Source organism: Pseudophryne corroboree, chromosome 3 (genome assembly GCF_028390025.1).
Source record: "Pseudophryne corroboree isolate aPseCor3 chromosome 3, aPseCor3.hap2, whole genome shotgun sequence".
Lineage (NCBI taxonomy): Eukaryota > Metazoa > Chordata > Amphibia > Anura > Myobatrachidae > Pseudophryne > Pseudophryne corroboree.
In genome coordinates, this window is record NC_086446.1 from 596,153,498 (window position 1) to 596,177,033 (window position 23,536).

A 23,536-nucleotide genomic window follows, 5' to 3' on the forward strand; every position below is an offset into this window, starting at 1 on the left:
CTGCCCTCCTAAACCAGGGATTGTGGGTTCAGGTACCATCTGGATTGCAAGTCACTACAGCAACCATTTCATCACCAGAGTTGATGTTTAAACAGCAGCTTTTGCTTATTATTTTTACAGGTGGCTCTGTAGCCAAGTGGTTAGGCTTCCCGCCCACAGTGAACATTGTGATTGCATGGACACTGGTTCATATCCTGGTTTAACAGGTGTAATATATATATATATATATATATATATATATATAATAAAAATAAAAAAACATGGTAGGACACCATTTTTTTTTAACGTTACTTCCTGGGTCTTTGCTGGATGTTGCTGCCCTACAACACTCAGCCTCTGGGGGAGCGGGGGGTTGTTAGGAATTTAATTTATTAATTGTTTTTGACAGCATGTCTCTACAGGAAGATTCACTATTGCTGGAAACCACATGCACGGTAATGTAGGTTTATACACAGATTACTTCCGTGGTGTACTTACTGGTCGGGGTACATGATCACTAAGTCTAATGCATAATATAACAAGCAGCTTCGCTGCAGAGTCGGTCACACAGTGTGTCGGACAAATTCGACTGCGCAGACAGACCCTTACCGGTCCTCTTTGGGGGGAATGCGGGCGCATGTACTGCCTGAGAGGGAAAAATTTACTGTTTCAGCTAGATTGTTGCGGTCGATTCGCCGCCAGCCCTCATAGCACCAGGCCAGTACGTCAGGTTCTCAGCGAAGGCTGAACAATTTCCAATGAGAGACAATTGCAATTATTGGGCGTTTAACTACCTATCGGAGTGTACCCTACACAGCAGTAGGGCTGTTGCTTCGCCCTGCTTTGGTAAGGGTTTGAGGTAACAAGGCTGTAGTGGCAGGACGCTCCAGTTCAGGTTTCCCCTAAATAAAGACCACCTTACACTTCTTGCTGCCTACAGCTTCTGTGAAGTTGGCAGTTGGTTCTTGCGTCTCAGCTTCACTAGTGGCGCACAACGTCCACTTTGGCTACGTTCCAAACGAGAATAGATCGCAGACCGAGTGGGGGGGGAAATCTGATTTCCTACCATTGTCTACGCGAATTCCTGAATGATTCCGTCTCAACGATTTCAATTCCTAGGTATGATTCTCGATACGGTAAATCAAAGAATTTACCTACCCGAACAGAAGTACAGGTCATTCGTCATCTGGTACAATTAGTGCTCAAGCCTCGCACAGTCTCGGTTCATTTGTACATTCGCCTATTAGACACAATGGTGGCGGCTTTTGAAGCGCTTCAGTTCGAAAGACTTCACTCACGTCCTTTTTAACTGGATGTACTCGCAATGGTTGGCTGTGGCCTAACGAGTAGAGTGTCTGCCTGCAATGTATGCCAAAAACAATGGTCGGGCTCGCTTCTGCAGATTCACCGCGGGGTGAGGTGGTCTCCAAGGGCCAGGGTGTCTCTACTCTGGTGGCTCAAAGTACAGAATCTAACCGCAGGGAAACGGTTCGGCGCCTGGAATTGGATAATTCTCACGGCGGACGCGAGTCTCAGAGGTTGGGGAGCTGTAGTTCAAAATTTTCAGCTCCAGGGTCTCTGGGCGTATCACGAAAGATTGCTGTCTATAAATGTCCTGGAACTCCGGGCAATTTATAATGCGCTATGACAAGCAGTGCACATGCTGCAGGCTCAGGCTGTTCAGGTGCAGTCAGACAATGCGACGGTGGTCGCATACATCAACAAACAAGGAGGAACGAAAAGCCGCATGGCAATGCGGGAAGTAGCTCGAGTCCTCAATTGGACCGAGATGATTTTGTCAGCAGTATTCATTCCGGGAGTGGACAACTGGGAGGCGGATTATCTCAGCTGCCAGGATTTTTATCCAGGATATGCATTAAATCCAGGAGTGTTTCACATGCTGGTCCAGAAGTAGGGTTACCCGCAAGTGGACCTGATGGCATCTCGCCACAATTATCAAACGCCCCAGTACGTGTCCAGAACGAGAGATCCAAAGGCAGTGGCGGTGGATGCTCTCACAATCAAGTGGCCATACAGTCTCATGTATCTGTTTCCACCGTTTTCCGCTGCTCCCTCTGTTGCTAAAACGGACCAAAAGAGTCCGTCACAGTCATACTAGTGGCGCCTCATTGGCCTCGGAGAGCTTGGTTTTCGGATCTCCGCGGTCTACTCGCGGACGTTCCTTGGCCGCTCCCACTGCGTCCGGACCTGTTACAACAGGGTCCGTTCTTTTTCTCCGATTTAGCGCGGCTGCGTTGACGGAGTGGCTGTTGAGACAGCCCTCTTAAAAAGAGAGGGCATTCCAGAATAGGTTATACCAAACATGTTACAAGCTAGGAAGCCGGTTACGGCAGCTCATTATTACAGAATTTGGTGTGCCTATATAGGTTGGTGTGAAGTTCGGAAGTTTCCGACATCATCTTTCAAGTTATCCCGTCTTTTGTTATGTCTACAGATGGGGTTAGATGGAGGTCGGCGTTTATCCACACTAAAGGTGCAGATATCTGCGTTGTCAATTTATTTTCAAAGAAGATTGGCTCTATTGCCGTCGGTACACACCTTTATGCAGGGTGTCCTCAAAGTACAGCCTCCATTTCACTCCACTTACTGCGCCATGGGACTTGAATCTGGTTTTAGATTTCTTAAAGTCTTTTTGTTTCGAACCCTTACAACAAGTGGATATTAAGTTTCTCACTTGGGAAACAATTTCTCTCCTAGCCTTAGCTTCGGCAGGGCGGGTTTCAGTTTTGGGTGCCTTGTCATTCAATCCACCGTATCGGAATTTTAGACGAATCCCGCTTTCCTGCCAAAAGTAGTGTCCTCTTTTCACATCAATCATCCAATAGTAGTTCCTGTGTTAACAGGAGATTCTGGAATTTTGGTTGTGGTACGCACATTACGAGTTTATGTATTCCGAACGTCTACAGTTCCTAAGACGGATACGTTGTTATTCTCTATGATGCGGCCAAGATGGGTTGGCCACCTTCTAAGCAGACCTTATCCAGATGGATAAAACTGACCATACGTCAGGCTTACCTTCGTGTTAGATTACAGCCGCCTACATCAGTAACAGCTCATTCCACACGTTCTCCGGGAATGTCATGGGCAGCTGGTCGTGGAGTTCTATGACACAGCTTTGCAGTGCGGCTACGTGGTCTTCAGTGCACATGTTTGTGCGCTTTTACAGGTTTGATACTTTTGCGGCATCAGCATCTAGCTTTGGCCGTCTAGTGTTACAAGTGCCAAACAGCTCTCCCGCCCAGGGGGGAAACTTTGGTACGTCCCTAGAGTACTCCAGTGACCCCTAGTGGATGAAAAAGAAAATAGGATTTTGGTACTTACCAGGTAAATCCTTTTCTTTGAATCCATAGGGGGCACTGGACGCCCACCCAGAGCAGTTGTTTACCAGGTTGTGGTAAGTGCAGGGAATTTTATGGTAACACACTCTTACCGACTGTTTCAAATTAGAAATTCTATCGGGTTGGTGTCAACTGTTAGTTGTCCGTTTCGTTTGTGTCAACTTTATTGTTGTCCGTTTTTGGTTATATGTATTTCTCCATTGTCAACCTCTATAGCTCCAGTTCGGCTCAGTAAAAAAACACTGAGGTACTCTGGGATATGGAGGGGAGGTATAGTCAAAGTTTAACTATTCAGTGCCTAGTTCCTGTGGAACCGTCCATATCCCTAGAGTACTCCAGTGCCCCCTATGGATTCAAAGAAAAGGATTTACCTGGTAAGTACCAAAATCCTATTTTTAGCAGCAACTATACGGATATGGATTATTATTATTTTTTATGCATAAATTATATATAGTAACTAAGGTTCAAAAAAGACAATTGTCCATCGAGTTCAACCTATTTGAGGTCTCCTATGCAGTCTTATTATAGGACTAGTTATTTTTATGTTAGGACTAGTTAAATTAACTATAATGCGTGCCTACGCACCATAATCCTGAATATCTTTATCCAATAGGAATTTATCTAACCCATTCTTAAAGGTGTTGACTGAGTCCGCAGTTACTACTCTCAGGCAGGGAATTTCAAACACGTATTGTCCTTACTGTGAAAAAACCTTTTCGCCTCAATGTGCGGAAACTCCTCTAACCTAAGCGAGTGACCACGTGTTCTCTGTGCTGATCTTATAGAAAACAGGTCCCTCCCAAGCTCTGTGTATTGACCCCTTATATATTTGTAGATGTTGATCATGTCCCCTCTTAGTCTCCTCTTTTCCAATGTAAACATGCCTAGCCTTGCAAGCCTTTCCTTGTATTCCAGCATCTACATGCCCTTGATTAGTTTGGTCGCCCGCCTCTGAACCTTTTCTAGCTCCAGGATATCCTTTTTGTAATATGGTGCCCAAAATTGAACACAGTATTCAAGATGTGGCCTCACTAGTGATTTATATAATGGGAGTATTGATGTGTGTGTAATATATTAGTTTTGAGTGATCCTTTTAATATAGACCCCTTTTCTTATGGATCTTTCTATATTTTGTTCTATAATTTAAAAATAATAATAACAGAGAAATGTTTAATGGTATTACACATTCTTCTGTACACTACTGCTTTATATACTTTTTCTTTCTTTTTATAACTAAAACTAGAATATTTATCCTAACAATTGCTGTCCTTTGTGTATGTATTACAAATGTGTGGAACATTGTAGTATAGGTGATGTGCTGGGATTTCTTTTACACTCCTAAAAATCAACCAATACTGTCGACAGTCAAAATGTTGACCGCATAATGCCGACCAGAGAACACAGACACTGTGTAGTAATGCTATTTAAAGCATACTGATCATGTCGGCATTATAACTTTACACATGATGCTTTACATCTAGTATAAATATTAAAATAAAAAAGATTACATTTCTTAATATTAGGTTGTACTTTCAATAAATGTATATACTTTAGGGGGTATTGGTTAATTGTTTCTTATCGCATATCAGTACAGGAAAGATGAAACCAAGTATCCCAGCTATAAAGCTTCTGTTATTTCATCACACCAACCAATCAGCCTATTCAATGTATTATTCCATTAAGAAAACAAGAAGCGCTGTAAACTGGGTGTGGTATATATTGTCAACAGGGCCATAATGTTGACCTGCTTGGCATGTATACATTGACCACATCAACAATCATCATATAGACAATAATAATAATTCATCGACGTAAGGGTGTTGACAGAACGTCCCTGGTGCTCTAGCAGTCACCCACCTGATTTGGTAGGCAGGTGATGAACACTTCTGGTGGATCCAGCTGCATTTCCAGGCTGGGAGTATAAAGCTAACCCTAACCCCTAACCCTCCCCTAGTGCCTAATGTAGCCCTCTTCCTCCAGTCCATGCAGATTGTTGACATTGCAAACATTTTCAACATTCTGTACATTGTCAACATTATAATTACAACGCCTGGCTTCTTTTTAAACACCATATATTGTAAGCATTACATCTGATTTGACTTACCAGTGACACACTCCCTTCTTCCTATTACTCCTTTTGGAGACCTTGTCTGACTTGTAAGAAGAACACACTACAGCATGTGTGTCTCCTATAACTTACTGTATGTAGATTTTATTTGCCCAACATATTAATCACTTAGCCCATCTGACTAAAAAATTTTTTTATAATTTTTTGTGTTCCGTAAGTATTTGAACTATACAATGTGTTTGTATTTCATTAAGGAGAACACCCCTATTCAATGCAAGGCCACATTTAGTGACTCTTCTCAAAACCAATTAATAAGCTCACATTTGTTTGTGTACGGCCGACTTGGACAGATTCAGCTGTTCCATGTGTGTTACTGAAAGGAACCATTATTGCCATTTTAAGGATAATGCTCTAGCTGATTCTATGATCTGTGGGAGATGCTGAGGCTTTTTCTAAGGTGACCTTCCTTTTTGTTTTTGTTTTGTTTCAGATGGGCGGAGAAATTTGATGCAGTGTCAGAAATTGCTATAAAGGACCCAGAGGGGTTCCTGGGTCACCCAGTCAATGCTTTCAAATTAATGAAGAGGCTCAATACGGAATGGCTAGAAGTCGAGAATCTGGTGCTCAAGGATATGTCAGATGGTAAAGACCTAATCAGCACATTGCAGATGCAGTGTGTGTGTGTGTGTGTGTGTGTGTGTGTGTGTGTGTGATAAGTGTACTGTACATCATATCAATGACATACTATGGCGAACGTGTGTGTGTGTGTGTGTATGTATATATGTATGTGTGTATCTATGCATATGTGTGTGTGTATATATATGTATGTATGTATGTATGTATGTATGTATGTGTATATGTATATATATTTCTCTGACGTCCTAGTGGATGCTGGGAACTCCGAAAGGACCATGGGGAATAGCGGCTCCGCAGGAGACTGGGCACAAAAGTAAAAGCTTTAAGACTAGCTGGTGTGCACTGGCTCCTCCCCCTATGACCCTCCTCCAAGCCTCAGTTAGATTTTTGTGCCCGAACGAGAAGGGTGCAATCTAGGTGGCTCTCCTGAGCTGCTTAGAGTAAAAGTTTAAATTAGGTTTTTTATTTTCAGTGAGTCCTGCTGGCAACAGGCTCACTGCATCGAGGGACTAAGGGGAGAAGAAGCGAACTCACCTGCGTGCAGAGTGGATTGGGCTTCTTAGGCTACTGGACATTAGCTCCAGAGGGACGATCACAGGCCCAGCCATGGATGGGTCCCAGAGCCGCGCCGCCGTCCCCCTTACAGAGCCAGAAGAGCAGAAGAGGTCCGGAAAATCGGCGGCAGAAGACGTCCTGTCTTCAATAAGGTAGCGCACAGCACCGCAGCTGTGCGCCATTGCTCTCAGCACACTTCACACTCCGGTCACTGAGGGTGCAGGGCGCTGGGGGGGAGCGCCCTGAGACGCAATAAAAATACCTTATATGGCAAAAAAAAAAAATACATCACATATAGCTCCTGGGCTATATGGATGCATTTAACCCCTGCCAGGATACATAAAAAAACGGGAGATAAGGCCGCCGATAACGGGGCGGAGCCTATCTCCTCAGCACACTGGCGCCATTTTCCCTCACAGCTCCGTTGGAGGGAAGCTCCCTGGCTCTCCCCTGCAGTCACTACACTACAGAAAGGGTTAAAAAAGAGAGGGGGGCAATAATTAGGCGCAGTATAAACAATACAGCAGCTATAAGGGGAAAAACACTTATATAAGGTTATCCCTGTGTATATATATATATAGCGCTCTGGTGTGTGCTGGCAAACTCTCCCTCTGTCTCCCCAAAGGGCTAGTGGGGTCCTGTCCTCTATCAGAGCATTCCCTGTGTGTGTGCTGTATGTCGGTACGTTTGTGTCGACATGTATGAGGAGAAAAATGATGTGGAGACGGAGCAGATTGCCTGTAATAGTGATGTCACCCCTAGGGGGTCGACACCTGAGTGGATGAACTGTTGGAAGGAATTACGTGACAGTGTCGGCTCTGTATAAAAGACAGTAGTTGACATGAGACAGCCGGCTACTCAGCTTGTGCCTGTCCAGACGTCTCATAGGCCGTCAGGGGCTCTAAAGCGCCCGTTACCTCAGATGGCAGATATAGACGCCGACACGGATACTGACTCCAGTGTCGACGGTGAAGAGACATATGTGACTTCCAGTAGGGCCACACGTTACATGATTGAGGCAATGAAAAATGTTTTACACATTTCTGATAATACGAGTACCACCAAAAAGGGGTATTATGTTCGGTGAGGAAAAACTACCTGTAGTTTTCCTGAATCTGAGAAATTAAATGAGGTGTTTGATGATGCGTGGGTTTCCCCCGATAACAACTGATAACTTCTAAAATGTTATTGGCATTATATCCTTTCCCGCCAGAGGTTAGGGTGCGTTGGGAAACACCCCCTAGGGTGGATAAAGCGCTCACACGCTTGTAAGGGCTCTACCCTCTCCTGAGATGGCCGCCCTTAAGGATCCTGCTGATAGAAAGCAGGAGGGTATCCTAAAATGTATTTACACACATACTGGTGTTATACTGCGACCAGCAATCGCCTCAGCCTGGATGTGCAGTGCTGGGTTGGCGTGGTCGGATTCCCTGACTGAAAATATTGATACCCTAGATAGGGACAGTATATTTTTGCCTATAGAGCATTTAAAAGATGCATTTCTATATATGCGTGATGCACAGCGGAATATTTGCCGACTGGCATCAAGTCTAAGTGCGTTGTTCATTTCTACCAGTAGAGGGTTATGGACACGACAGTGGTCAGGTGATGCGGATTTCAAACGGCATTTGGAAGTATTGCCTTATTAAGGGGAGGAGTTATTTGGGGTCGGTCTTTCAGACCTGGTGGCCACGGCAACAGCTGGGAAATCCACGTTTGTACCCCAGGTCGCCTCTCAACATGAGAAGACGCCATATTATCAGGCGCAGTCTTTTCGTGGACAAGCGGGCAAAAGGTTCCTCATTTCTGCCCCGTGACAGAGGGAGAGGAAAAAGGCTGCAGAAATCAGCCAGTTCCCAGGAACAGAAACCCTCTCCCGCCTCTGCCAAGCCCTCAGTATGACGCTGGGGCTTTACAAGCGGAATCAGGCACGGTGGGGGGCCCGTCTCAATGAATTTCAGCGCGCAGTGGGCTCACTCGCAAGTAGACCCCTGGATCCTTCAGGTGATATCTCAGGGGTACAAATTGGAATTCAAGACGTCTCCCCCTCGCCGTTTCCTAAAGTCGGCTTTACCGATGTCTCCTTCTGACAGGGAGACAGTTTTGGAAGCCATTCACAAGCTGTATTCCCAGCAGGTGATAATCAAGGTACCCCTCCTGCAACAGGGAACGGGGTATTATTCCACACTGTTGTGGTACCGAAGCCGGACGGCTCGGTGAGACCGATTCTAAATCTAAAATCTTTGAACACTTACATACAGAGGTTCAAATTCAAGATTGAGTCACTCAGAGCAGTGATTGCGAACCTGGAAGAAGGGGACTACATGATGTCTCGGGACATCAAGGATGCTTACCTTCATGTCCAAATTTACCCTTCTCACCAAGGGTACCTCAGGTTTATGGTACAGAACTGTCACTATCAGTTCAGACGCTGCCGTATGGATGGTCCACGGCACCCCGGGTCTTTACCAAGGTAATGGCCGAAATGATGATATTCCTTCGAAGGAAGGGAATTTTAGTTATCTCTTACTTGGACGATTCCCTGATAAGGGTAAGATCCAGGGAACAGTTGGAGGTCGGTGTAGCACTATCTCAGGTAGTGTTGCGGCAGCACAATTGGATTCTCAATATTCCAAAATCGCAGCTGGTTCCGACGACTCGTCTTCTGTTCCTAGGGATGATCCTGGACACAGTCCAGAAAAAGGTGTTTCTCCCGGAGGAGAAAGCCAGGGAGTTATCCGAGCTAGTCAGGAACCTCCTAAAACCGAGCCAAGTCTCAGTGCATCAATGCACAAGGGTTCTGGGTAAAATGGTGGCTTCCTACGAAGCAATCCCATTCGGCAGATTCCACGCAAGAACCTTCCAGTGGGACCTGCTGGACAAATGGTCCGGGTCGCATCTTCAGATGCATCAGCGGATAACCCTGTCACCAAGAACAAGGGTGTCCCTCCTGTGGTGGTTGCAGAGTGCTCATCTTCTAGAGGGCCGCAGATTCGGCATTCAGGACTGGGTCCTGGTGACCACGGATGCCAGCCTGCGAGGCTGGTGAGCAGTCACACAGGGAAGAAATTTCCAGGGCTTATGGTCAAGCCTGGAGACATCACTTCACATAAATATCCTGAAGCTAAGGGCCATTTACAATGCTCTAAGCTTAGCAGGACCTCTGCTTCAAGGTCAGCCGGTGTTGATCCAGTCGGACAACATCACGGCAGTCACCCACGTAAACAGACAGGGTGGCACAAGAAGCAGGAGGGCAATGGCAGAAGCTGCAAGGATTCTTCGCTGGGCGGAAAATCATGTGATAGCACTGTCAGCAATTCCGGGACGACCTCCACCCGGGAGAGTGGGGACTTCACTCAGAAATCTTCCACATGATTATAAACCGTTGGGAAAAACTCGACAGGTATTGCGCCAGGTCAAGGGACCCTCAGGCAATAGCTGTAGACGCTCTGGTAACACCGTGGGTGTACCAGTCAGTGTATGTGTTCCCTCATCTGCCTCTCATACCCAAGGTACTGAGATTGATAAGATGGAGGGGAGTAAGCACTATATTCGTGGCTCCGGATTGGCCAAGAAGGACTTGGTAACCGGAACTTCAAAAGATGCTCACGGAGGATCCGTGGCCTCTACCTCTAAGAAGGGACCTGCTTCAGCAAGGACCCTGTCTGTTCCAAGACTTACCGCGACTGCATTTGACGGCATGGCGGTTGAACGCCGGATCCTGAAGGAAAAAAGGCATTCCGGATGAGGTCATCCCTATCCTGATCAAAGCCAGGAAGGATGTAACCGCAAAACATTATCACCGCATTTGGCAAAAATATGTTGCGTGGTGCGAGGCCAGTAAGGCCCGACGGAGGAAATTCAACTGGGTCGATTCCTACATTTCCTGCAAACAGGAGTGTCTATGGGCCTGAAATTGGGGTCCATTAAGGTTCAAATTTCGGCCCTGTCAATTTTCTTCCAAAAAGAACTAGCTTCAGTCCCTGAAGTTCAGACGTTGTAAAAGGGGTACTGCATATACAGACTCCTTTTGTGCCTCCAGTGGCACCTTGGGATCTCAATGTAGTTTTTGGGTCCCAAAAAGTCACATTGGTTTGAACCACTTAAATCTGTGGAGTTAAAATATCTCACATGGAAAGTGGTCATGCTGTTGGCCCTGGCCTGGGCCAGGCGCGTGTCAGAATTGGCGGCTTTATCCTGTAAAAGCCCTTATCTGATTTTCCATTCGGACAGGGCGGAATTGAGGACTCGTCCTCAGTTTCTCCCTAAGGTGGTTTCAGCGTTTCACCTGAACCAACCTATTGTGGTGCCTGCGGCTACTATGGACTTGGAGGACTCCAAGTTGCTAGACGTTGTCAGGGCCCTGAAAATATATGTTTCCAGGACGGCTGGAGTCAGAAAATCTGACTCGCTGTTTATCCTGTATGCACCCAACAAGCTGGGTGCTCCTGCTTCTAAGCAGACTATTGCTCGTTGGAATTGTAGTACAATTCAGCTTGCACATTCTGTGGCAGGCCTGCCACAGCCAAAAATCTGTAAATGCCCACTCCACAAGGAAGATGGGCTCATCTTGGGCAGCTACTTGGTCAGGAGCAAATACGTTTGTAAAATTCTACAAAATTGATACCCTGGCTGAGGAGGACCTGGAGTTCTCTCATTTGGTGCTGCAGAGTCATCCGCACTCTCCCGCCCGTTTGGGAGCTTTGGTATAATCCCCATGGTCCTTTCGGAGTTCCCAGCATCCACTAGGACGTCAGAGAAAATAAGAATTTACTTACCGATAATTCTATTTCTCATAGTCCGTAGTGGATGCTGGGCGCCCATCCCAAGTGCGGATTGTCTGCAATACTTGTACATAGTTACAAAAATCGGGTTATTATTGTTGTGAGCCATCTTTTCAGAGGCTCCTCTGTTATCATGCTGTTAACTGGGTTCAGATCACAGGTTGTACGGTGTGATTGGTGTGGCTGGTATGAGTCTTACCCGGGATTCAAAATCCTTCCTTATTGTGTACGCTCGTCCGGGCACAGTATCCTAACTGAGGCTTGGAGGAGGGTCATAGGGGGAGGAGCCAGTGCACACCAGCTAGTCTTAAAGCTTTTACTTTTGTGCCCAGTCTCCTGCGGAGCCGCTATTCCCCATGGTCCTTTCGGAGTTCCCAGCATCCACTACGGACTATGAGAAATAGAATTATCGGTAAGTAAATTCTTATTATATAAAATATATAAATAATACAGGCAGAAACCAATTGCGCTCAGTAAAGCCGTATTCCGTGCTTGAATTCAGTATTTCCTGATTTTCATATGTGTTCAGTGAACAATCCTCCAAGGTGTGGGTTTTTAAATATGTCACCTGCAAATACCCTCACACTGGAGATACACGCAAAAAAATGGCCGAAGGCCTAATTAAACATGATACCAAAGACTTTTATTAAAGTGCATAAAATTCCACGTGTTCACATGAACATCATAAAACAATACATTGAGATACAGCCAGGAAATTCTTTATCGGTTCCAAACAGATGAAGATGGAAATCGACACCCTCTCCTTCTCAGATGTGAGCTCAAAGGGTGTGATGGCGAACTGAATGAGAAACCCTAGCTGATTTAACCCAAGGCGTTTCATCAAAATGACTTCCTCAGGGGTTCATATATGGTATCACCATAAAAGTAAAATGGGTGATCAAAACATGTAAAATAAGACTTTATAGTCTGTGGGAGTTTATCTAATATAGAAGAGGAATACAAACCAAAAAAAGTCCTTCCTAAATAGGGACGTCCACAATCCATATATATAATGCATTATTTCTGTTAAAATGGTCCACCTGAAGTAATTATAAGGTAATGGGACCTATAGATATTGACAATTAGGCATATTTTTAAATGGGGGATATCAGAAATGGTGTCCTCTCAATAATATACATACCAAGCCCAAAAAACTTTTATTAAAAGCCTTCTCTACGAATGTTCATCTCCTTATATTGAGCCTGATTGCAGTTTGTGTAGTCACAGATATTTTCTCTGAGTAGAATCCTAGAATACAATATTGTCTCTTATTGTGGATCATTTTACAAACAATTAATCTACAGTAGCAATACATAAAATTACAATGTGAAAAACGATATATTCATGTAAACTATTGTTTATATGTACCATCAATTACATACTCCAGTCTACTAAATAGATACTAGTAGACATATTAGAATAACTAATTAGTACAAAGTGCAATTCTAAATGTATATAAAGTTTCAAACCATGCATCCAAAAGAAGACATACTTACTGCAGCTATCAGAGAAAAGCACATGTAGAAGCACATGCAGCAAACCGGATCCGGATATCTAATTCAGATACCTGTACCTGCTATTTATTCAAATCAATAGTGACCTCACTTCCTGCAATTAAAATTCAAGTCTAGTAGTTTTTACCATAATAAACCATCATATTTGGAACATATTTTTTTTTTTTAACATTTCAAAATGCAGGTTTAAGGCTCTTGCACAGCTGAAAGCCCTGATTAGCCCTCTGTGAGGCCAAAGATCTGAACTGGGCTCAATGTCTGGAACTTGCCCCCTCTCTCTCTCAGGGCCCTCTTCCAACTTTTCCAACAACTGAAAAGGTTCTAACAAAACAAAACATTTTCATGGAAGTTTTAATTTTTCTAATACATGTAAGACAAGAACCTAGGACAAACATACCTGCCCTCAAACACTATTCCAGTGTTCTTGTAACATATCCCCTTCCCCTGTTTCGACCTAGGGGCCGGAACACTTGTAGCCCCCAAACAGAAGATGCGGGACAATGCATCTGCGCTGGCCAATTGTGTACCCGGTCTATGTTCAACAGTAAACTTAAAATCCTGCAATGCTAGAAACCATATAGTTAACCGAGCATTCTGACCTCTATTTACATACATCCATTTTAAAGGGGCGTGATCTGTCACTAGTCTGAATTGTCTACCCAAGAGGTAATATCTCAAGGTATCTAGCGCCCACTTAATGGCCAAAGCCTCCTTTTCCACAATGGCATACCTTTTTTCATGCTCATTGAGTTTCCTACTCAAATAAATGATAGGGTGTTCGTCCCCATCTCTGGTTTGGGACAACACAGCCCCTATCCCTACCTCTGAGGCATCTGTCTGTACAACAAATTCTTTTGAAAAATCTGGTGTTATCAATGCAGGTTGTGAACACAAAGCCACTTTTAACGCTTGGAACGCTTTTTCTGCATCAGGGTTCCATTTCACCATAATTGACTGCTTTTCTTTGGTAAGGTCTGACAACGGCACTGCTGTGGTCGCAAAATTGGGAATAAACAGTCTATAGTACCCAGTTATTCCCAAAAAAGCCCTTACCTGTTTTTTATTCACTGGACGAGACCAGTTTTGAATAGCATCAATTTTATTCAATTGGGGCCTAATCAGACCTCTGCCTATGGTGAAGCCCAAGTATTTAACCTCCTCCATTGCGAGGCAGCACTTCTTTGGGTTAGCAGTTAACCCTGCTTCTCTAATTGAGTCCAGTACGGCTTGTACTTTAACCAAATGGGATCCCCAGTCCGTACTGTGAATTACCACATCATCCAAATAGGCAGCTGCATATTTTCTATGGGGCCTCAAAATTTTATCCATTGCCCATTGAAAGGGTGCTGAAGCCCCATTCAACCCAAAGGGTAACATCTTATACTGGTACAGCCCCACCGGAACCGAAAAGGCTGTTTTTTCTTTTGCGCTATCAGTTAAAGGTATTTGCCAGTAACCTTTGGTCAGGTCTAACGTGGTGAGAAACCTGGCTGTTCCCAGACTTTCTTTAAGCTCATCTACACGGGGCATGGGGTATGCGTCAAATTTGGACACCTCATTTAACTTACGAAAGTCATTACAGAAGCGTATGCTACCGTCTGGCTTCGGGATGAGAACTATGGGACTGGACCACTCACTATTAGATTCCTCTATGACCCCAAGTTCTAACATCTTTTTAACTTCTTTAGAAACAGCTTCTCGCTGAGCTTCAGGAATCCTATATGGCTTTAAATCAGGGGTGGGGAACCTCCGGCCCGCGGGCCGTATAAGGCCCGCGAAGCCGTTTGCTCCGGCCCACCCGCTTCTCTGTGAGACACGCCGCAGCTCAGTCCGGCGGCAGCGTGTCTCAGCTGTCAGGACAGGGACTCAGGAGGAGAGCGCGGCGGATGGCGGCGGCGTGTAGGACTAGAAACCAGCCGCCGGTTCGTGAACCAATCAGAGCTCGTGGACCGGCAGCCAATCAGGAGCCGCAGCTGCCGGTCCGCGAGCTCGGATTGTCTCTCGAACCGGCGGCTGGTTTCAAGTCCTACACGCCGCCGCCCAACATAGCCGCGCTCTCCTCTGTGTCCCGCCGAAAGAAGCACTGTGAGGAGCAATTGTATACCTGGCACTGTGGGGGGCATCTGTATACCTGGCACTGTGGGGGGCATCTGTATACCTGGCACTGTGGGGGAATTTGTATACCTGGCACTGTGAGGGGAATTTGTATACCTGGCACTGTGAGGGGCATTTGTATACCTGGCACTGTGGGGGCATCTGTATACCTGGAACTGTGGGGGGGGGGGATCTGTATACCTGGCACTGTGGGGACATCTGTATACCTGGCACTGTGGGGGCATCTGTATACCTGGCACTGTGGGGGCATCTGTATACCTGGCACTGTGGGGGCATCTGTATACCTGGCACTGTGGGGGCATCTATATACCTGGCACTGTGGGGGCATCTGTATACCTGGCACTGTGGGGGGCATCTGTATACCTGGCACTGTGGGGGGCATCTGTATACCTGGAACTGTGGGGGCATCTGTATACCTGGAACTGTGGGGGCATCTGTATACCTGGCACTGTGGGGGGCATCTGTATACCTGGCACTGTGGGGGGCATCTGTATACCTGGAACTGTGGGGGCATCTGTATACCTGGCACTGTGGGGGCATCTGTATACCTGGCACTGTGGGGCATTTGTATACCTGGCACTGTGAGGGGCATCTGTATACCTGGCACTGTGGGGGGCATTTGTATACCTAGCACTGTGGGGGGCATTTGTATACCTGGCACTGTGGGGGGCATTTGTATACCTGGCACTGTGGGGGGCATTTGTATACCTGGCACTGTGGGGGCAATTGTGGATCTGGTACTGCACTATTGGGGGCATATGTGTATCACGTCCCATTTTTTTTGCCCATACCCATTTTTTTGGTGCGCGCGCCTCCGGCGCGCACACACAGTGCCTCTAAGGGGCAGACCTACTGGGGGTCAGGGTAATTTTTTAAGTTGAGAATTTTTGTATGGCCCCCCAAGGATTTTATAAATATCCAAATGGCCCTCGGTAGAAAAAAGGTTCCCCACCCCTGCTTTAAATGGACCCTGACCCCTGGATCTGTGACAATGTCATGTTTTATTATGGTCGTTCGGCCAGGCAGCTCTGAAAATATCTCCCTATTTTGGATGAGAAATTCTTTAACCTGATTGTTCTGATCAGCTGATAATGTCTCTGACACCTTTACTGTGGGAAGCAACCGAGGTGAAGACACCGAAGGGCAAGGCTCTGCTGACAGAGACAACCTATCTTTCCAGGGTTTGATTAAGTTAACATGGTAGATTTGTTCGGGTTTTCTCTTTCCCGGTTGGTATACTTTGTAATTAACCTCCATTCACTTTTTCCCTAATCTCAAATGGACCCTGCCATTTAGCTAGGAACTTGCTTTCCACAGTGGGTAGCAAAACAAGAACTCTATCTCCAGGAGCAAATTCCCGTATCTTGGCACTCCGGTTATATACCCTCTGTTGCGCACTTTGGGCCTGTTCCATGTGCTCTCTGACAATAGGTACCACGGCTGCAATCCTATCCTGCATTTGTGTTGCATGTTCAATAAGGAGTGGGCTGCCCTTTCCATGTCTCTTTGGCAATGTCCAACAGCCCTCTGGGGTGTCTACCATACAACAAATCAAATGGAGTAAACTCCGTAGAGGACTGAGGAACTTCTCTGATGCCCATTAACAAGTAGGGCAACAAACAATCCCAGTTTTTCCCATCTCTATCAACAACCTTTTTTAACATACTTTTTAAAGTTTTATTAAACCTTTCCACCAACCCGTCAGTTTGGGGATGGTAGATGGACGTCCTGAGGTGAGTGACCTTAAATAATTTGCACAATTCATTCATGATCCTTGACATAAATGGAGTACCTTGGCCAGTCAAAATTTCTTTTGGTATTCCCACTCTACTAAAAACCTGCACCAGCTCCCTAGCTATCGCCTTGGTTGTGATAGTGCGTAAAGGGACAGCCTCAGGATATCGAGTGGCATAGTCCATAATTACCAGGATATACTGATGGCCCCGAGCGGACTTTAACAAGGGCCCCACGAGATCCATGGCTATTCTGTCAAACGGGACCTCTATAATAGGCATGGGAACTAGTGGGCTCCTGAAATGGGGTCTAGGTGCATAATACTGGCATTCAGGACAGGAAGAACAATATTCAGACACTTCTTTATAAACCCCTGGCCAAAAGAACCTTTGTAAAACTCTTTCAGTGGTTTTTTTTGCCCCTAAATGTCCTGCTGTAACGTGACTATGAGCTAAATTTAGTGCTGTTCTCCGATAAGGCTGGGGAACTACCAGCTGTTCCACCACATCCTCACCCCTTTTGACAATGTGGTACAAGAGCTCATTACAGATGGCCATGTGGGGATACGTAACCCAGTACCACCAGTTCCCTATTAACAATCTTAACATTCTCTCTAGCCTTAGGATCCTTTAACTGTTCAGATGCAAACAGAGCCTTCTTTACCTCCAGGTCAGGCACGCTTTCAGTTCTAACTACTATGTCTCTGTTTCCAGCAAGAGGGCCCTCACTGGACTCCCCATCTGTCACTTCCCCAGCCAAACTAGCAAAAGGCAAAGGGTCAGAAAGTTCAGAAGACACACGTACATCCATAAAATCACCGTTATCAACTGGCTCTTTACGTCTCATATCTGTTGATAAACGTGATTCCCACAGTTTCCAAAAATGAGGAAAATCCCTCCCTATTATGGCTTCATGCACCAAGGTGCGGACCAGTCCTACTTTAACAATTGCTGACCCACAACAAGTTTCTATATTCACTTTAGCGGTGACATAATGTTGGGTATCCCCATGTATGCAAGTTACCCCAATAGGTATTTGCTGGACCTTTAAGGGGTCCACTAACCCAGCTCTCACGAGGGTAACTAAACTTTCTGAATCTAGCAAGGCCTCTACCCGGTTACCCTCTAAGAACACGTCACACATTTGTTTTTCCAGCTCAGGTGAAGGTACCACAGTACAGGCTAACCTAGCAAAGAAAGACATTCTGCGAAATTCAAGGGCAGCATCACATTGCATGGGTTCTTGCATGACTGGGCAATTGGCAATAACATGACCTGGCATACCACACCTAAAACATTTAACCACACGATTATCAACCCGTTTGGGCAGCATAGACCTTTCTAGCCCCATTGGCCTGTCTCCAGGGCCAGTGTTTACAGTCTCTACAGCCTTGCATTCTCTTAACCGCCCAGCAACGTTTTCCCACGGAACAGTCTTACCAGTCTTTCCGGATGGGCGCTTTCGAGGATCTATGGGCTGCTGGGTGGTCATCAGTAGTTCCTCTGCTGCCAAATACCTCTCTACCATGTCCACTAATTGGTCAGCAGTATCCGGGTTTCCATGGCTCACCCACTTGCGCAGGACCACGGGCAAAGATCTCAAATAGCGGTCCATGACGACTCTTTCAACCATCTGGGGACCAGTTAATGTCTCTGGCTGTAACCATTTTTTTGTTAGCTGAATAAGGTCGTGCATCTGGGAGCAAGGAGGCTTCTCCATGGCGTACACCCAACGGTGCACCCGTTGTGCTCGTACTGACAGCGTGACTCCCAGGCGGGTCAGGATCTCAGTCTTTAGTTTATCATAGTCCCTAGCCTCAGCAGGGCTTAAATCAAAGTACGCTTTTTGGGGCTCACCTGACAAAAAAGGTGCCAGCAGACTGGCCCACTGTGCTTTCGGCCAGTTCTCACGCTCGGCAGTCCTTTCAAACGTGGTCAGGTAGGCCTCCACATCATCGGCCTCTGTCATTTTCTGCAGGAAGTGACTGGCCCGTATAGAACTAGAGCTGGTCGGAGCACTGACGGCCACATCTCCAATCCGGGCTGCAAGGCTCTGCACCACTTCTGCTAAGGCCTCTCTATCCTGACGCTGTTGCCTGTAAAGTTCGTCAATAGCCACCTGCTGCTGTCTCCTATTTTCCTCCATTGCCACCTGCTGCTGTCTGTTGGCCTCCTGCTGTAGTCTCCAATTTTCCTCCATTGCCACCTGCTGCTGTCTCCTATTTTCCTCCATTGCCACCTCTAAGGCTCTTGCACAGCTGAAAGCCCTGATTAGCCCTCTGTGAGGCCAAAGATCTGAACTGGGCCAAATGTCTGGAACTTGCCCCCTCTCTCTCTTAGGGCCCTTATCCAGCTTTTCCAACAACTGAAAAGGTTCTACCAAAACAAAACATTTTCATGGAAGTTTTCATTTTACTAATACATGTAAGACAAGAATCTGGGACAAACATACCTGCCCTCAAACACTATTCCAGTGTTCTTGTCACTATATATATATATATATATATATATATATATATATATATATATATTTATATATATTACGGTACATATACAGTCAGGTCCATAAATATTGGGCCATCGACACAATTATCATATTTTGGGCTCTATACGCCACCACAATGGATTTGAAATCAAACAAACAAGATGTGCTTTAACTGCAGACTTTCCGCTTTAATTCGAGGGTATTTACATCCAAATCAGGTGAACGGTGTAGGAATTACAACGGTTTCTATATGTGCCTCCCACTTTTTAAGGGACCAAAAGTAATGGGACAATCGACTCAAAAGCTATTTCATGGACAGGAGTGGCCTATTCCCTCATTATTATTTCATCATCAATTAAGCAGGTAAAAAGTCTGGAGTAGATTCCAGGTGTGACATTTGCATTTGGAATCTGTTGCTGTCGACTCTCAATATGAGATCCAAAGAGCTGCCACTATCAGTGAAGCAAGCCATCATTAGGCTGAAAAATCAAAACAAACCCATCAGAGAGATAGCAAAAAACATTAGGTGTGGCCAAATAAACTGTTTGGAACATTCTTAAAAAAGAACGCATCGGAGAGCTCTGCAGCACCAAAAGACCCGGAAGACCACGGAAAACAACTGTGGTAGGTGACAGAACAATTATTTTCCTGGTGAAGAAAAACCCATTCACAACAGTCGCCCAGATGAAGAACACTCTCCAGGAGGTAGGTGTATATGTGTAAAAGTCAACAATCAAGAGAAGACTTCAGAAGAGTGAATATAGAGGGTTCACCGCAACACCATTGGTGAGCCACAAAAACAGGAAGTCCAGATTAGAGTTTGCCAAACAACATCTAAAAAAGCCTTTACAGTTCTGGAACAACATCCTATGGACAGATGAGACAAAGATCAACTTGTACCAGCGTGATGGGAAGAGAAGAGTATGGAGAAGGAAAGGAACTGCTCATGATCCAAAATATACCACCTCATCAGTGAAGCATGGTGGTGGTAGTGTCATGGCGTGGGCATGTATGGCTGCCAGTGGAACTGGTTCCCTTGTATTTATTGATAATGTGACTGCTGACAAAAGCAGCAGGATGAATTCTGAAGTGTTTCGGGCAATATTATCTGCTCTTAGTCAGTCAAATGCTTCAAAAATCATTGGACGGCGCTTCACAGTGCAGATGGGCAATGACCCGAAGCATACTGCGAAAGCAACCAAAGAGTTTAAGGCAAATAAGTGGAATGTTATGCAATGGCAAGTCAATCCCCTGACCTTAATCCGATTGAGCATGCATTTCACTTGATGAAGACAAAACTAAAGGGAAAATGCCCCAAGAACAAGCAGGAACTGAAGACATTTGCAGTAGAGGCCTGGCAGAGCATCACCAGGGATGAAACCCAGCGTCTGGTGATGTCTATAGGCCCGTACACACTGGCCGATATATCGGCCGTTCTCTTGAACGGCCGATATATCGAGGGGTCCGTTGGCCAGTGTGTACGGCCGATACGTCTGTGAACTCCGTCGTTCACAGACGTATCGGGTCGGCCCCGCAGCACAGCCGACGGCCAATATATCTACCGATATACTGGCGCGTCGCTGTGTGTGTACGGGCGGTCGGCCGACCGCCCGTACACATGCGGCGGCCGGCTGTGATTGACAGCTGAACTGGGCGGGCGTGTGTACGCGCCCGCCCAGTTCATGACGTCAGTCCCCGACGGATCGGGCAGTGTGTATGCTCAACACACTGCCCGATCCGTCCATAGATATATCTGCCGATCAATTGATCAGCAGATATATCTTCCAGTGTGTACCCACCTTATGTGTTCCAGACTTCAGGCTGTAATTGACTGCAAAGGATTTGCAACAAAGTATTAAAAAGTGAAAGTTTGATTTAGTATTGTTTAGTTTGTCCCATTACTTTTGGTCCCTTTAAAAGTGGGAGGCACATATAGAAACCGTTGTAATTCATACACCGTTCACCTGATTTGGATGTAAATACCCTCAAATTAAAGCCGAAAGTCTGCTGTTAAAGCACATCTTGTTTGTTTCATTTCAAATCCATTATGGTGGTACATAGAGCCCAAAATATGAGAACTGTGTCTATGTCCCAATATTTATGGACCTCACTGTGTGTGTGTGTGTGTGTGTGTATGTATGTATGTATGTATGTATGTATGTATATATATATATATATATATATATGTGCACAGAAAGTCCCGGCATCCCTCTATAGAGATATAGACGCTGCGGTGCCCTCCCAGAGGTATTACCTCGTATGCATGTAGAAAGAATAGAGGCAGCACTTACGTAGACTTTTGCAGGTAGAAAGGTCAGTTTAAACTGACCTTTCTACACCTGCAAAAGTCTGCGTGAGTGCCGCCTCTATTCTTTCTACATATATATATATATATATATATATATATAACGGTAAAAATTCTCGTGGGAGCCTGATCGCCTTTAGACTACAATATTTAAAATAATTCTTATTCACAAAAATGAACAATATTCTCAACATTACATTCGTCTTTGACGTAAATATGTGAAAACTTATTAAAATAGTACATCAATCTCATACATAAATGTTTCTGAATTGATCTGAGGAATTACAATCAGGTGGTCACAGTTATGACTTGGAAAGGATGTATCTCCAACCAGATGCTTGTGGAAAAGGCTTTATTAACCCAAATCGCAATTTTCCGTGAACAGAACCGTTTGGGTTCCACGTTATATCGTAAACAGACTGATCGCAATACATTGCTGTTTGCCACCAGCCATCACCCTGGGAATCTCAAAGAAAGTATGCCGATTTCTCAATTTTTACGTGTATTACGCAACAACTCTTCAGTATCTGCTGAGCAACAATTACACGATATGTCTGACAGATTTCTGGCACGAGGGTACTCACCTAAGGTCATCTCTAGATGCCTCAAGAAAGCAAAGGGCAGATTCAGAGATTCGATACAAAAGCCGGTCTCTTCCTTCAATTCTAGCCGACTGATCTTTACAGAAAACATTGGTCCATAGTTGCAACTGATGCTAAATTGGAAGGGATAAGCCAAAATCCTCCTATGCACTCATACCGGAGAGGACCAAATCTTTGCCAGTTACTGATGCGACCTGCCTTATTACCACAGAAGACCAGCTCAATGTGGTTGAAAACAAAAAAACAGGTTGTTTCCGATGTCCTGATTGTACGACCTGTCGATCAATGACTAGCGGATCCTCATTTGCACACCCACATAGTGGGAAGCAGATACCAATAAAGCACAAGTTATCATGCTTGTCTGAGTTTGTCATATATATCACAGTGCGAGGCACTGGCTACAACAAAAACACTCGATATCGAGTCTCAAGTGCATGTTGATTGATCAGATTCCGCCGTCAATTCGCGGTGGTGATAGAGAACTCAAGCTAAAACAACGTGAATCCAGATGGATTTTTGAACTTGGGACTATTACCCCGCATGGTCTCAACGAAGCTAACCCATATGGCATTTTCTTATCTTGACACTGATGTGTCCTCTATGTGGCTCAAAATGTGGCAAAATAATTCCTGTAAGTCTTTGTATAAGCCCTTAGTGTTGTTTTTGGTGCACCTGCAGCAGAGTCTTCTATTTATTTTGTTTTATTTTTCGTTTTTGTGTACCTGATATCTACATCTTGGGTGCCCATCGGCAGCCTGGCATGATTGACACCATATTTATGGTGACGGTTTATGCCGGCTGTCAATGGTGCGCTTCGGATGACTATAGGTTTTTAATGTTAATAGTAAAAGTTATGTTTTACATGCTCTCATGTTATAGAATATTGTTATGTATGTTGCCAAAATTAGAGACATCAGACATGCCCACTACAGTCCAGTGAAGCCCGTGATTAACCTCTTGTACTGTTGTTTTTTTAATTTTTTTCATGTTTGCTTCCAGTGGAGCGCCGTGCCGAATCTATATGTTTGTATTTTACATAAACGGGCGCCTGTTCCGCCCGTCCGTTTTCTGTTTCGGCCGGTCACCATGACGACGTGATGTCACGTCCTGTCTATGGTGCGCCATTTCCGCTTTGTGTGCGTTCCAAGTATTGGAACGCATGAGTCATGTTTATTAAGCTATTCTTTGCTTGTATAGTGGTAGTCGCGGGTTCCCATGATGACGTGATGTCATGTCTGTCTTTAGTCGGGTCACTTCCGCCTTCCGAGTGCGTTCCAGGTGCTGGAACGCACGGATACTTCCTGTTTGGCGTTTTATGTAATTTGGTTTGTTTTGCGCTGCTTTTGACTTTTTGTCTTCACTTTTTATGGTTAATACAGCTACCATCCTGTGCCCATTGAA

General features: G+C 45.3%; 1 protein-coding gene across 6 annotated transcripts in view; it reads left to right on the top strand.

Moving 5' to 3' along the window:
• P4HA1 (prolyl 4-hydroxylase subunit alpha 1) overlaps nt 1-23,536 on the top strand; it is a 320,719-nt gene that overhangs the window by 210,318 nt on the left and 86,865 nt on the right. For all 6 annotated transcript variants that reach the window (XM_063961484.1, XM_063961482.1, XM_063961485.1 and 3 more), the window contains exon 4: nt 5,897-6,048. In XM_063961484.1, coding sequence (XP_063817554.1) covers nt 5,897-6,048 — 152 coding nt within the window. The remainder of the gene's footprint in view (nt 1-5,896; nt 6,049-23,536) is intronic.